At 48.6% G+C, this 13,568-nt stretch overlaps 1 protein-coding gene across 1 annotated transcript in view; it reads right to left on the minus strand.

The window, feature by feature from the left end:
- Positions 1 to 13,568, minus strand: part of PLCD4 (phospholipase C delta 4) — a 100,809-nt gene that overhangs the window by 58,110 nt on the left and 29,131 nt on the right. The window contains exons 3-4 of the mRNA XM_040358180.1: positions 7,032 to 7,087; positions 2,107 to 2,265 (exon numbers count right to left, since the gene is read on the minus strand). Of these exons, the coding sequence (XP_040214114.1) occupies positions 2,107 to 2,265; positions 7,032 to 7,053 (181 nt within the window). The 5' untranslated portion in view covers positions 7,054 to 7,087. The remainder of the gene's footprint in view (positions 1 to 2,106; positions 2,266 to 7,031; positions 7,088 to 13,568) is intronic.

Genomic DNA, 13,568 nt, shown 5'->3' on the forward strand with positions numbered 1-13,568 from the left:
GGGGGTGTGGCTGTAGGAATGACGTCATCGATCGTGTCTTCCCTATAAAGGGAATGACGCGATCGATGCGCCGACACAGTGAAGCACGGGGAAGCCGTGTTTACACACGGCTCTCCCCGTTCTTCAGCTCCGGGGAGCGATCGCGACGGAGCGGCTATAAACGAATAGCCGCGCCGTCGTCCCGGATCGCTCCTGAAGCCACGGGGACCGCCGCATGTACCGGGGGGGGTCCCGATCGGACCCCCGACCCACGTCAAGCAGAGCACGTATATATACGTGGATGTGCCTGCCTGTGCCATTCTGCTGACGTATATGTACATGCGGCGGTCCTTAAGTGGTTAAATATTACTTTTAATAAAAGTGCTTGAATATTAGTAATATTGATTATAATAGATCACAATATTCTTGTAAACACTGTCAACATTCCCATTTGGAATTTGTAGTAAATGCTCAGCACTCCGGGGGGTAATCCACAAAGATCCGGCGTAACTTAATTTTTCCCATTTAAGTTACACTGCCTTAAAATTTCTACCTAAGTGCCCGATCCACAAAGCACTTACCTAGACATTTTTGGCTGTGTAACTTAAATTCCGCCGGCGCAAGGCGTTCCTCTTCTCCGGGGGGCGATTCCCATTTAAATTAGGCGCGCTCCCGCGCCGGCCGTACTGCGCATGCTCGTGACGTCATTTTCCCGACGTGCATAGCGCGAAATTACGTTACGCCGAGCTTTGTGGATTGCGACAGGTCAATAAAGTTGCGTCGGAAAAAAAAAAAGACACGGCGCAAAAAAAAAATTCAAAACAAAAAATAAATCGCGTCGCTGGACAGAAGGGTCTGCTTTTACATGGTGTAAACAGTTTACACTTTGTAAAAGCAGCCCTAATTTTGCTTGTGCAAACTAAAACTTACGGAGAAAAAACGAAGCTGAAAAGCTTCGTGGATCTCCGTAAGTGCTAATTTGCATACCCGAGGCGGCATTTCAACACGAAATGCTCCCAGCGGCGGATGCGGTACTGCATCCTAAGATCCGGCAGTGTAAGTCTCTTACACATGCCGGATCTTCTGCCTAACTATGGAAAACTGATTCTGTGGATCAGTTCCATAGTTAGAAACAGGGATACGACGGCGTAACAGCAGTTACGCCGGCGTATCCCTTTTGAGGATCTGGCCCTCCATTCTTTGGCACAACTCCTATCACCATGGATGGGCGTATTCACTGGCTTTTAAACTAAGGTGACCAGATTTTTTAAATGAAATCCGGGGACATATTTTTTCTTTACTAGTAATGGCAACAATCAGCGACTCTCCGCCCGTCGCCGCCCGCCTCACAGACTCTCAAGTCTTACTCTCCGGGCCCCCGGCTACTACTGGGTGGGGAGTGGAGGAAGATCACTCCGCCAGGGAAGGCAAGGAGATAGGCAGGCGGCTGGCCAGGATTTGAGCCAAGGCAGAAGAACATGCGAGCAAAGCTGAATGGGAATGCGCCCGAAACTGAAGAAATATTCCCTCCGCTCCGACCAGCACATGATCATCAGAAAGGGGCACAGATAATGGGAAAAACACAACCCCCCTATGCTAGTAGGCACGGCGGAACGGGGGTGTAATTCAATTTTTTTTATTTTAACTCTGCACTGACTGTCTTTGAAATTGCCCCTGCCCCCTATTAAATCCAATCTGGGGACAAAACCAGGGACAGACTTGGTCCGGGGACAGTGTCCTCAATCAGGGGACTGTCCCCTGAAACTGGGGGTGTCTGGTCACCCTATTTTAAGGAAGATAAAAGCAGATAAGCATGTACAGCTGGGAAGTTATGGATTCCCACAGAAATCTACAAGGATGCAAAAGGAGGTCAACTATAGGCCAAATGTATTCTGAATGATCTCAAATGTGTCTCCAATGAATGTCAAACTGATGCCTTCAACAAAAGCTCAAAGCCCATTGGCACAGGCCCTGAAGCAGACCTGTTGCATGGACTTGTCTACTGGCACCTCCGGCATTGCCCAATATTGAGCCCGGCATCATTAGTGAATTTGGCTTTCAAGCTTTGGTTACAATGCACAATAATATAGTTGTTCGCTGTTTTTTGCTGCATCTCAGATAACTCACATGTGGATTTGGTGTTGCCGGTCTTCTTGGATTTGTACCAGATGGTCATGCAGTCCTCTTGCAGCTTGAAATACCTCTGTTTCTTCCAGCTGCGTGATTTGACTTTTCTCATCATAGACCCGACCTGCATGAGCTGCAGGGTCTCATCCAGCTGCACACCTGCAGAAACCAACATTTTGCAGATTTAGGTCTCGTTCATGCCTGATGCATTGGCATGCATTTTAAAAATGAATGGACAAAAGAGAATACATTTTTTTGTAACTGGACTAATTCCCACCAATCACTAATTCCCCAAAAAATCTTATGTACTGTATTATGGGTGTGATGATCTGGGTCTTGTCAAGTTATTTCAATTTCTAAAACCCTTAATGATAATGTAGTACTACCCCTACAGAAGCCGCACATTTTTTGGGCCTATGACCCCGTTCACAGCATGCAAAGACAAGCACACAGCATTTACTCACTCAGCCACCAGGATCATTGTTTACCTCCTGCTGATATCCTTCCAGGCAGGGCCATCTTAATGCATAGGCACCCCTTGGCACTATGCAGGGGCCCCAGATGCATGGTGGCCTCATGACAATCTTGCCTTACCAACTGTCCCGAATTTGCTGGGACAGTTATGTTTTTTACTAAGCTGTCCCAGGATGGCCACATCCCGTCAGCATCCTACTGGGCCTTCCTGATTTCCCATGTACTGTGCCTTTCTGACCTCCCCTGTACTGTGCCTTCCTGACCTCCCCTGTACTGTGCCTTCCTGACCTTCCCTCTACTGTGCCTTCCTGGCCTCCCTTGTACTGTGCCTTCCTGACCTCCTCTGTACTGTGCCTTCCTGACCTCCCCTGTACTGTGCCTTCCTGACCTCCTCTGTACTGTGCCTTCCTGACCTTCTCTCTACTGTGCCTTTCTGACGTCCCCTGTACTGTGCCTTTCCGGCCATTCCCTCTACTGTGCCTTCCTGGCCTCCTCTGTACTGTGACTTCCTGGCCTCCTCTATACTGTGCCTTCCTGACCTCCTCTGTACTGTGCCTTCCTGACCTCCTCTGTACTGTGCCTTCCTGACCTCCTCTGTACTGTGCCTTCCTGACCTCCCCTGTACTGTTCCTTCCTGACCTCCCCTGTACTGTGCTTTCCTGACCTCCTCTGTACTGTGCCTTCCTGACCTCCTCTGTACTGTGCCTTCCTGACCTCCCCTGTACTGTGCCTTCCTGACCTCCCCTGTACTGTGCCTTCCTGACCTCCTCTGTACCGTGCCTTCCTGACCTCCTCTGTACTGTGCCTTCCTGACCTCCCCTGTACTGTGCCTTCCTGACCTCCTCTGTACTGTGCCTTACTGACCTCCTCTGTACTGTGCCTTCCTGACCTCCCCTGTACTGTGCCTTCCTGAACTTCCCTGTGCTGTGCCTTTCTGACCTTCTCTCTACTGTGCCTTTCTGATGTCCCCTGTACTGTGCCTTCCTGGCCTCCTCTGTACTGTGCCTTCCTGACCTCCTCTGTACTGTGACTTCCTGGCCTCCTCTGTACTGTGCCTTCCTGACCTCCTCTGTACTGTGCCTTCCTGACCTCCTCTGTACTGTGCCTTCCTGACCTCCCCTGTACTGTGCCTTCCTGACCTCCTCTGTACTGTGCCTTCCTGACCTCCCCTGTACTGGGCCTTCCTGACCTCCTCTGTACTGTGCCTTCCTGACCTCCTCTGTACTGTGCCTTCCTGACCTCCTCTGTACTGTGCCTTCCTGACCTCCCCTGTACTGTGCCTTCCTGACCTCCTCTGTACTGTGCCCTCCTGACCTCCCCTGTACTGGGCCTTCCTGACCTCCTCTGTACTGTGCCTTCATGACCTCCTCTGTACTGTGCCCTCCTGACCTCCCCTGTACTGTGCCTTCCTGAACTTCCCTGTGCTGTGCCTTTCTGACCTTCTCTCTACTGTGCCTTTCTGATGTCCCCTGTACTGTGCCTTCCTGGCCTCCTCTGTACTGTGCCTTCCTGACCTCCTCTGTACTGTGACTTCCTGGCCTCCCCTGTACTGTGCCTTCCTGACCTCCTCTGTACTGTGCCCTCCTGACCTCCCCTGTACTGTTCCTTCCTGACCTCCCCTGTACTGTGCTTTTCTGACCTCCTCTGTACTGTGCCTTCCTGACCTCCTCTGTACTGTGCCTTCCTGACCTCCTCTGTACTGTGCCTTCCTGACCTCCCCTGTACTGTGCCTTCCTGACCTCCTCTGTACTGTGCCCTCCTGACCTCCCCTGTACTGTTCCTTCCTGACCTCCCCTGTACTGTGCTTTTCTGACCTCCTCTGTACTGTGCCTTCCTGACCTCCTCTGTACTGTGCCTTCCTGACCTCCCCTGTACTGTGCCTTCCTGACCTCCTCTGTACTGTGCCCTCCTGACCTCCCCTGTACTGGGCCTTCCTGACCTCCTCTGTACTGTGCCTTCCTGACCTCCTCTGTACTGTGCCTTCCTGACCTCCTCTGTACTGTGCCTTCCTGACCTCCCCTGTACTGTGCCTTCCTGACCTCCTCTGTACTGTGCCCTCCTGACCTCCCCTGTACTGTTCCTTCCTGACCTCCCCTGTACTGTGCTTTTCTGACCTCCTCTGTACTGTGCCTTCCTGGCCTCCTCTGTACTGTGCCTTCCTGACCTCCTCTGTACTGTGCCTTCCTGACCTCCCCTGTACTGTGCCTTCCTGATCTCCCCTGTGCTGTGCCCTTCTGACCTTCTCTCTACTGTGCCTTTCTGATGTCCCCTGTACTGTGCCTTTCTGCCTTCCTGGCCTCCTCTGTATTGTGACTTCCTGACCTCCTCTGTACTGTGCCTTCCTGACCTCCTCTGTACTGTGCCTTCCTGATCTTCCCTGTGCTGTGCCTTCCTGACCTCCTCTGTACTGTGCCTTCCTGACCTCCTCTGTACTGTGCCTTCCTGACCTCCCCTGTACTGTGCCTTCCTGACCTCCTCTGTACTGTGCCTTCCTGACCTCCTCTGTACTGTGCCCTCCTGACCTCCCCTGTACTGTGCCTTCCTGACCTCCTCTGTACTGTGCCTTCCTGACCTCCTCTGTACTGTGCCTTCCTGATCTCCTCTGTACTGTGCCTTCCTGACCTCCCCTGTACTGTGCCTTCCTGACCTCCTCTGTACCGTGCATTCCTGACCTCCTCTGTACTGTGCCCTAGATTTTATTGAAAGTACTACACATTACCCAGTCCATACCAGTGTAGATATCCAGCATGGAATTTTTCCTCATTGAGATTTGATGTGTTTTCAAAGTGTTCCTTAAATTTTTTAGAGCAGTGTATATTGTATGAGCCACACACATTATGCATTATATACAGTGGGTCGCCCCCCAAAATATGTTGGGCTTACATTCCTAATGCACCTGTGAATTGCAAAAAAAAATTGGGATGTGGTCAAAAAAATGCCTATTAAATGCCTTGGGTGGCGCCTCTTCTTCAGGCGCTTCAGGAGGGGGAATCATTCACACCTTGGCGTTCCTTTTTGCGTTTGGAAGCACTGCGATTCTGCCCGACGGTTCCCGCTATTTTGAATGGCACCAAATCTCTGCGCGATCCCGTTACTTAAAATGCTACCAAATCGCCGCACGATTTTGCAGCCATTTTCGCCCGACAAATCGCGGTAAAAATGTGGAAGAACTTTTTGTTTGGCGTCTGGCGTCCCGCGATTCTGTTTGAGCGGTTTTACCGCAATTTTACCTCTATTCATCGGGCGATTAGAAGGAAAATAAAAGTAAATAGAAGTAAAATACTATTACTTTTCTAAAACTTTTAATCAAAAAGGAAAACAAAACTGCAGCGAGGCAATTTCTCCTCCTCTGTGTCAGTTTCATTCAAGGACAATGTGTTGTCCTGGAATGAATGTGCCCGGCACAGACCAGCAAAATGCGGGACTGTCTCGGGCAATCCGGGACACGTGGGGGGAAAATAGGGCCAGATTACCAGCCGCTCCTGCGGGGGGGAAGGGCTACCCAAGTATGGTGACCCATAGATTTACCAGGCAAGTTTCTACCTCAAAAGCCTAATCAGTTTGTATCCTATACACTACATACAGTTAGCTGTTAGTAGATCTAAAGAAGATTGTACAAGCATATAACAATGTGTATGTCCTGCTGGGTTCCATGGTACAGATACAGTGGAACCTCGAATTACGAGCATAATCCATTCCAGGAGAACGCTCGTAATCCAAAGCACTCGCATATCAAAGCGAGTTTCTACATTGAAGTCAATGGAAACGAAAATAATTTGTACCGCATTGACTTCAATTGCATGCAATACCACATGTGGCCAGAGGTGGGGGGGGCGCCGGAGAGCCTTGGAAACACACGGAAAGGCCCGGGGACAGCTCGGCTGACCTAGGCAAACCTTGGAAAAGCTTGCGAGTTTTTTCGAGCATTTCTAACCGGCTCCGCTCGGCTCCGGCGCCCCCCCCCCCACAGGCCAAACGCATTACTGCACACCGCTGTGGCTTGAGTCAGGATTTTTAAAAATACAGCGCTCGTATTGGGAAACGCTAGTTAACCACGTTACTCGCAATCCGAGGTTCCGCTGTATTGCGCGTCTATAAAATGTATGGCGAGTTTTCCTTAGTGATAAGTTACTGGCACACTTGGAGTTTCTTTGATCCGGAGGTGAATGCAGTAAATAGTGATTGATTGATGACACAGCCTGCTGTACATTGAATTATACACTAAAGCAGGGATAAGCAATCAGCGGACCTCCAGCTGTTGCAAAACTACAAGTCCCAGCATGCCTCGGCCTCTGGGTGGCATGCTTGTGACTGTCAGGGTCTTGCAATGCCTCATGGGACTTGTAGTTCTGAAACAGCTGGAGGTCCGCTAATTGCATATCCCTGCACTAAAGCCGATTGCTGGAAACCTCTGCATGGCATTCTCCCTGCTAATGAGCGGTTCTACTTACGGACGTAACACGGAGCAGTCATCGTTCAGGCGTCACGCACTCAGCTCTCCCGTCATCTGAAGATAAAATACATATGGCTGAAATAGATGATTATCATACATCACATGGGCCTGTGTCATGAATAATGAAGATTGCCTTTGTTATTGGAAAGGCACCATGGTTACAGAAAAATATGAGCAAATCAGTTCATTCCAAATAAGGGGGGGGGGGGGGGGGGGGGGGGTTCCAACTGGATGGTGTCCCATGGTACACAAAAGTAAGTACACCCCTCACATTTTTGTAAATGTTTTCTTCTATCTTTTCATGTGACAACACTGAAAAAATAACACTTTGCTACAATGTTGTGTAGTGAGTGTACAGCTTGTATAACAGTGTCAATTTCATGTCCCCTCAAAACAACTCAACACACAGCCATTAGGCTTCATTTCCACTGGCGTTTTTACAGCCACTTTTCTGAGCGTTTTTTACAGCTTAAAAACGCCTGTCCATGTTATTCTATGGCATCATGCCCACATAGGCGTTTTTGAGCTGTAAAAAAAAAAACGCGGGACCAGGGAGTTCTGTGTCTCCAGCAATAGAGCTGTAAAAACGCCAGACATTAAAAAACGCTCAAAAACGCGCAAAAACGCTCAAAAGCGCTACCGCGGCGTTTTTGAGCTCCAGCTTTTTTTACAAAATAAACATGGACAGGCGTTTTTAAGCTGTAAAAAAGGCTAACAACAGTGGCTGTAAAAACGCAAGTGGAAATGAAGCCTTAATGTCTAAACCGCTGGCAACAAAAGTGAGTACACCCCTAAGTGAAAATGTCCACATTGGGCCCAAAGGGTCAATATTTTGTGTGGCCGCCATTATTTTCCAGCACTGCCTTAACCCTCTTGGGCACGGAGGTCACCAGAGCTTCACAGGTTGCCACTGGAGTCCTCTTCCCCTCCTCCATGATGACATCACTGAGCTGGTGGATGTTAGAAACCTTGCGCTCCACCACCTTCCGTTTGAGGATGTCCCACAGATGCTCAGTAGGGTTTAGGTCTGGAGACATGCTTGGCCAGTCCATCACCTTTACCCTCAGCTTCTTTAGCAAGGCAGTGGTCATCTTGGAGGTGTGTTTGGGGTTGTTATCATGTTGGAATACTGCCCTGCGGCCCAGTCTCTGAAGGGAGGGGATCATGCTCTGCTTCAGTATGTCACAGTACATGTTGGCATTCATGGTTCCCTCAATGAACTGTAGCTCCCCAGTGCCTGCGGCACTCATGCAGCCCCAGACCATGACACTCCCACCACCATGCTGGACTGTAGGGAAGACACACTTGTCTTTTTTCTCCTCACCTGGTTGCCGCCGCACACGCCTGACACCATCTGACACCAAATAAGTTTATCTTGGTCTCATCAGACCACAGGACATGGTTCCAGTAATCCACGTCCTCAGTCTGTTTGTCTTCAGCAAACTGTTTGCAGGCTTTCTTGTTCATCATCTTTAGAAGAGGCTTCCTTCTGGGACGACAGCCATGCAGACCAATTTGATGCAGTGTGCAGCGTATGGTCTGAGCACTGACAGGCTGACCCCCCACCCCTTCAACCTCTGCAGCAATGCTGGCAGCACTCATATATCTATTTCCCAAAGACAACCTCTGGATATGACGGTGAGCACGTGACCGCAACTTCTTTGGTGGACCATGGCGAGGCCTGTTCTGAGTGGAACCTGTCCTGTTATACCGCTGGATGGCTACGGTGGTGCTGCAGCTCAGTTTCAGGGTCTTGGCAATCTTCTTATAGCCTAGGCCAGTGATGGAGAACCTTGGCACCCCAGATGTTTTGAAATTACATTTCCCATGATGCTCAGCTACACTGCAGAGTACATGAGCATCATGGGAAATGTAGTTCCAAAACATCTGGGGTGCCAAGGTTCGCCATCACTGGCCTAGGCCATCTTTATTTAGAGCAACAATTCTTTTTTTCACATCCTCAGAGAGTTCTTTGCCCTGAGGTGCCATGTTGAACTTCCAGTGACCAGTATGAGAGAGTGAGAGCGATAACACCAAATTTAACACACCTGCTCCCCAGTCACACCTCAGACCTTGTAACACTAACGAGTCGCATGACACCGGGGAGGGAAAATGGCTAATTGGGCCAAATGTGGTCATTTTCTGTTAGGGGTGTACTCACTTTTGTGGCCAGTGGTTTAGACATTAATGGCTGTGTGTTGAGTTATTTTGAGGGGACAGGAAATTTACACTGTAAGGCCCCTTTCACACGGGGCAGATCAGTAATGATCCGCCTCCATATGCTCCGTAAGCTCAGCAGGGATCGCTCCGTTGATCCCCGCTGACCCGCTTTTTTGGCATTTCGGCCAGCAGGGGGCATGCGTGTGCTGCCGGGGCGCCGCTTTTGCTGTGAATATTCACAGCAGAAGCCAATCGTTGGTAAAGAACACAGATAGCCGATCCGCCTACTGTATGTAAACAAGGCAGATCACCGTTCTGGCAGAGGGGAAGGGATGGATTCTGTGTTCCTGCAAAGCAGAGACCTAAATCTATTTCTTTCCCCTAGTAAAAACAGCACGCTGTGTACACTGAAACCCTGGCTAGGCACACAATTAACTCCTAACAGGATCTAAACTTTCTAAACAGTATATAAATGTGAAGACAGCAGGTATACATATAAAACTTATGTAGGGAGATTTGGTTCATCTCTGTGTATCATCTGAGGCTATTCACTTCACTGGGTGTATGGAGGGTTTACATTGACTCTAATTGGTTTGTCTCATTCCTGTAAACTGATACATTCTGCTGGAGAGCTTGTGCTTTTGAAAAACAATAGACTTGCTGTCTGGTTTACCAGATAAGAATAGAGGAAATAAAGCTTAACCACTAGTCCACCGGGTCTATTTTGGCACTTCTCTCCTTCATGTAAAAATCAATTTTTTTTGCTAGAAAATTAATCAGAACCCCCAAATATTATATATATATTTTTTTTAGCAGACACCCTAGGGAATAAAATGGCGGTCATTGCAACTTTTTTTCTCGCACGGTATTTGCGCAATCATTTTTCAAACGCCTTTTTTTGGGAAAAAAAACCGGTTTCATGAATTAAAAAAATAACAAAACAGTAAAGTTAGCCCAATTTTTTTGTATAATGTGAAAGATGATGTTACGCCGAGTAAATAGATACCTAACATGTGACGCTTTAAAATTGCGCACACTCATGAAATGGCGCCAAACTTCGGTACTTAAAAATCTCCATAGGTGTCGCTTTAACATTTTTTACAGGTTACTAATTTCTAGTTACAGAGGAGGTCTAGTGCTAGAATTGTTGCACACGCTCTAACGCACGCGACGATACCTCACATGGGGGGTTTGAACGGTGTTTACATATGTGGGCGGGACTTGCATGCGTGTTCGCTTCTGCGCGCGAGATAACGGGGACCAGGGGCGTTTTGAAAAAAAAAAAAACATTTTTAAATTTTATTTTTATTTTACTTTTTTTATTTTTACACTTTTTTTTACATTTTTTTTTTTTATCACTTTTATTCCTATTACAAGGAATGTAAACATCCCTTGTAATAGGAATGTGTGTGACAGGTCCTCTTTATGGAGAGAGGCGGGGACAATAAGACCCCACATCTCTCCTCCAGGCATACAAGCATGAAATCGGTGAAAAAAAAAATCAACGATCACATGCCGACAGCCGCGATTGCGGCTTTGTTTACTTCCGGGTACCGGGCGCAGGACTCAAGTCCTACGGGAACGCGTGGGAACGGAGTTCCTGCACTTTTTTGACAGCAGGAACTCGGTTCCCTTTGCAGGACTAGAGCAGCCGAGCCGCCCGAGCCAATCTTCACTAAGCGGCGATGCCCAGCTCCAGTCACTGTCAGGGGCAGGCGAACCTTAGTAATCCTTTATGTTACTGGCCGCTTCCTGTATATGGATTCATCGGGTAGTGTGCGGGTATTCCGTCACTTCCTCGATGCCGCAATGACTCCTGGGAGCTTTTGTCATTACGGAGGTCTGCCGCGAGTTATCGCGGGATTTAGAAGGAACTTGCGGTTTAGTAATTATGCATATGAGTGTATCATTTTTTTTTTTTTTTTTGGTGGGGGAGTGGATATTGGGTGGGAGTTCCCACACTTTTTTCCCCAGGACTTGACCCCTGACCGGGCGTGACGTCATAACGTCGCGCCCGGGCCTCCGACAGTCATAGAGATGACTGGTGACCATCTGGTCACCAGTCATCTCTATGCTTTCCAGCAGCGCCGACCGATTCGCTCTCCGGGCCCCCGATGGCACGGGAGAGCCCGGAGAAGCACCGGATGGCGGCGGGAGGGGGGGAGACGTCCCCTCCCGCTGCCTATAAGAACGATCAAGCGGCAGCTGAAGATGGTGATATCTGAAAGATGCCTGTAGGGACCATCATTCAGATATCACCGCACAAAGCCGAGGACTTTGACATCCTCCCGTGGACAAGTGGTTAAAAAATAAAACTAGTGCAGCCATCACATCTTATGCTGCGTACACACGGTCGTTTTTGTGATGAAATAAAACGACATTTTAATTCATGAAACAAAACAACGTTTTTCAAACTTCATTTTCAAAAACGACGTAGCATACACACCATCGTTTTTTCAAAATGCTCTAGCAAAACGCGGTTACGTTCAGCACGTACGGCGGCACTCTGTTCCATTGAAGCTCGCTTCATAACTTGCTTCTCAGCATGCCAGGGTTTAAAAACGTTGTTTTGCCCACACACTATCATTTTAAATGACACAAAAAACGACGTTTTGAAAAACGACACAAAAAATTGAAGCATGTTCGAATTTTTTTTTGTTGTTTTTCAGAAGACATAAAACAACGTTTTCCCCCACACACGGTCATTTTAAATGACGTTTTTAAAAATGACGTTTTTTTTCATCACAAAAAGTGATGGTGTGTACGCGGCATAAGAATTGTTAAAGCGGGGGTTCACCCTTAGAGGGCACATTTTCCCCTTAGCTTCCTGCTCGTTTTTACTAGGGGAATCGGCTATTTATTTTAAAATATGAGCTGTACTTACCCGTTTACGAGATGCATCCTCTCCGTCGCTTCCGGGTATGGGCTGCGGGAATGGGCGTTCCTTCTTGATTGACAGGCTTCCGAGAGGCTTCCGACGGTCGCATCCATCGCGTCACGATTTTCCGAAAGAAGCCGAACGTCGGTGCGCAGGCGCAGTATAGAGCCGCACCGACGTTCGGCTTCTTTCGGCTACGAGTGACGCGATGGATGCGACCGTCGGAAGCCTCTCGGAAGACTGTCAATCAAGAAGGAACGCCCGCTCCCGAAGACCCATACCCGGAAGCGACGGAAGAAGATGCATCTCGAAAACGGGTAAGTACTGCTCATATTTTAATACAAATAGCCGATTCCCCTAGACCGAACGAGCATGAAGCTAAGGGGAGAAATTTTTTTTTTTTACAAATGGGTGAACTCCCGCTTTAAGCTGCAATATAATAAATGTTTGCTTTTGAGTTTAATACCACTGTAAAGGCTCTTGGGTGCGAAACGCATCGAGTCAGTTTTATGGGCCTTCCTTCATTCAGTTCACATGGGATATGTGAAATGCTGCAATGGAAGGTCAGCGTTACAATAAGTGAAGAGTTTTCCTTGAATAGATTCTGACATGAGAGCTCTGTGTTGCCGGCCGCACAGCTTCAGGTTCAGATCTCGGTTAGCAGGTTAAAGGTACGTTCATCATCCATCATTGTGCTCATCCGGATGAAGGCAGATGGGATAGAAAATTACATTGCTGGACAAATAATAAGGTTAATCCGGGCCAGAGATTACACCGGACTCTCCAGCGGGCACAGCGGGATATTCTCTACTGAACACGGAGTGCGCAATTACTACTTAAGGCAAGGTGATTGAATTTGTAAAATCCTCAATCTAAAGAGCCCCAGAAAAATAATAAGAAAAAGGTTTAACGTGACCCTTGTATGTATATATACCTGTATAATGTGTTCTCTATACAGATTCTTTAACTACTTTAGACCCGGGCCATAGTAAAAAGACGGCCTCCAGGTGGCTCTATAAATCCAGGAGGCTGTCTTTTTACGGCCTTGCGTCCTCCGGCCACTGGGGGGCGCGCGCACCCGGCGCGTCCCCGAGATGCCGATGCGCATGCCTGGCGGCCGCGATGTCCGCCAGGTACCCGCGATCGGCAATGACAGAGCAGGGACGTGGAGCTCTGTGGGCCGGATTTAGATACATTGCAGTATCTGCCGGCTCGGCGTAATGTATGTCAGATACGGTACGCCGCCGTAACTTTGGGCGCAAGTTCCGTATGCAGAAAGAACTTGCGCCCTTAGTTACGGCGGCGTAACGTATGTGTGGCGGCGTAAGCCCGCCTAATTCAAATGGGGATGTTGTGGGCGTGTTTTATTTAAATTTAAGATGACCCCGCGTATGTTACGTTTTTTGTGAACGGCGCATGCGCCGTTCGTGAAAGAATCCCAGTGCGCATGCTCCAAATTACGCCGCAAAGCCTCATTGGATTCGACGTGAACGTAAC

This window comes from Rana temporaria, chromosome 6 (assembly GCF_905171775.1).
Source record: "Rana temporaria chromosome 6, aRanTem1.1, whole genome shotgun sequence".
In the NCBI taxonomy this organism is placed as follows: Eukaryota; Metazoa; Chordata; class Amphibia; order Anura; family Ranidae; genus Rana; species Rana temporaria.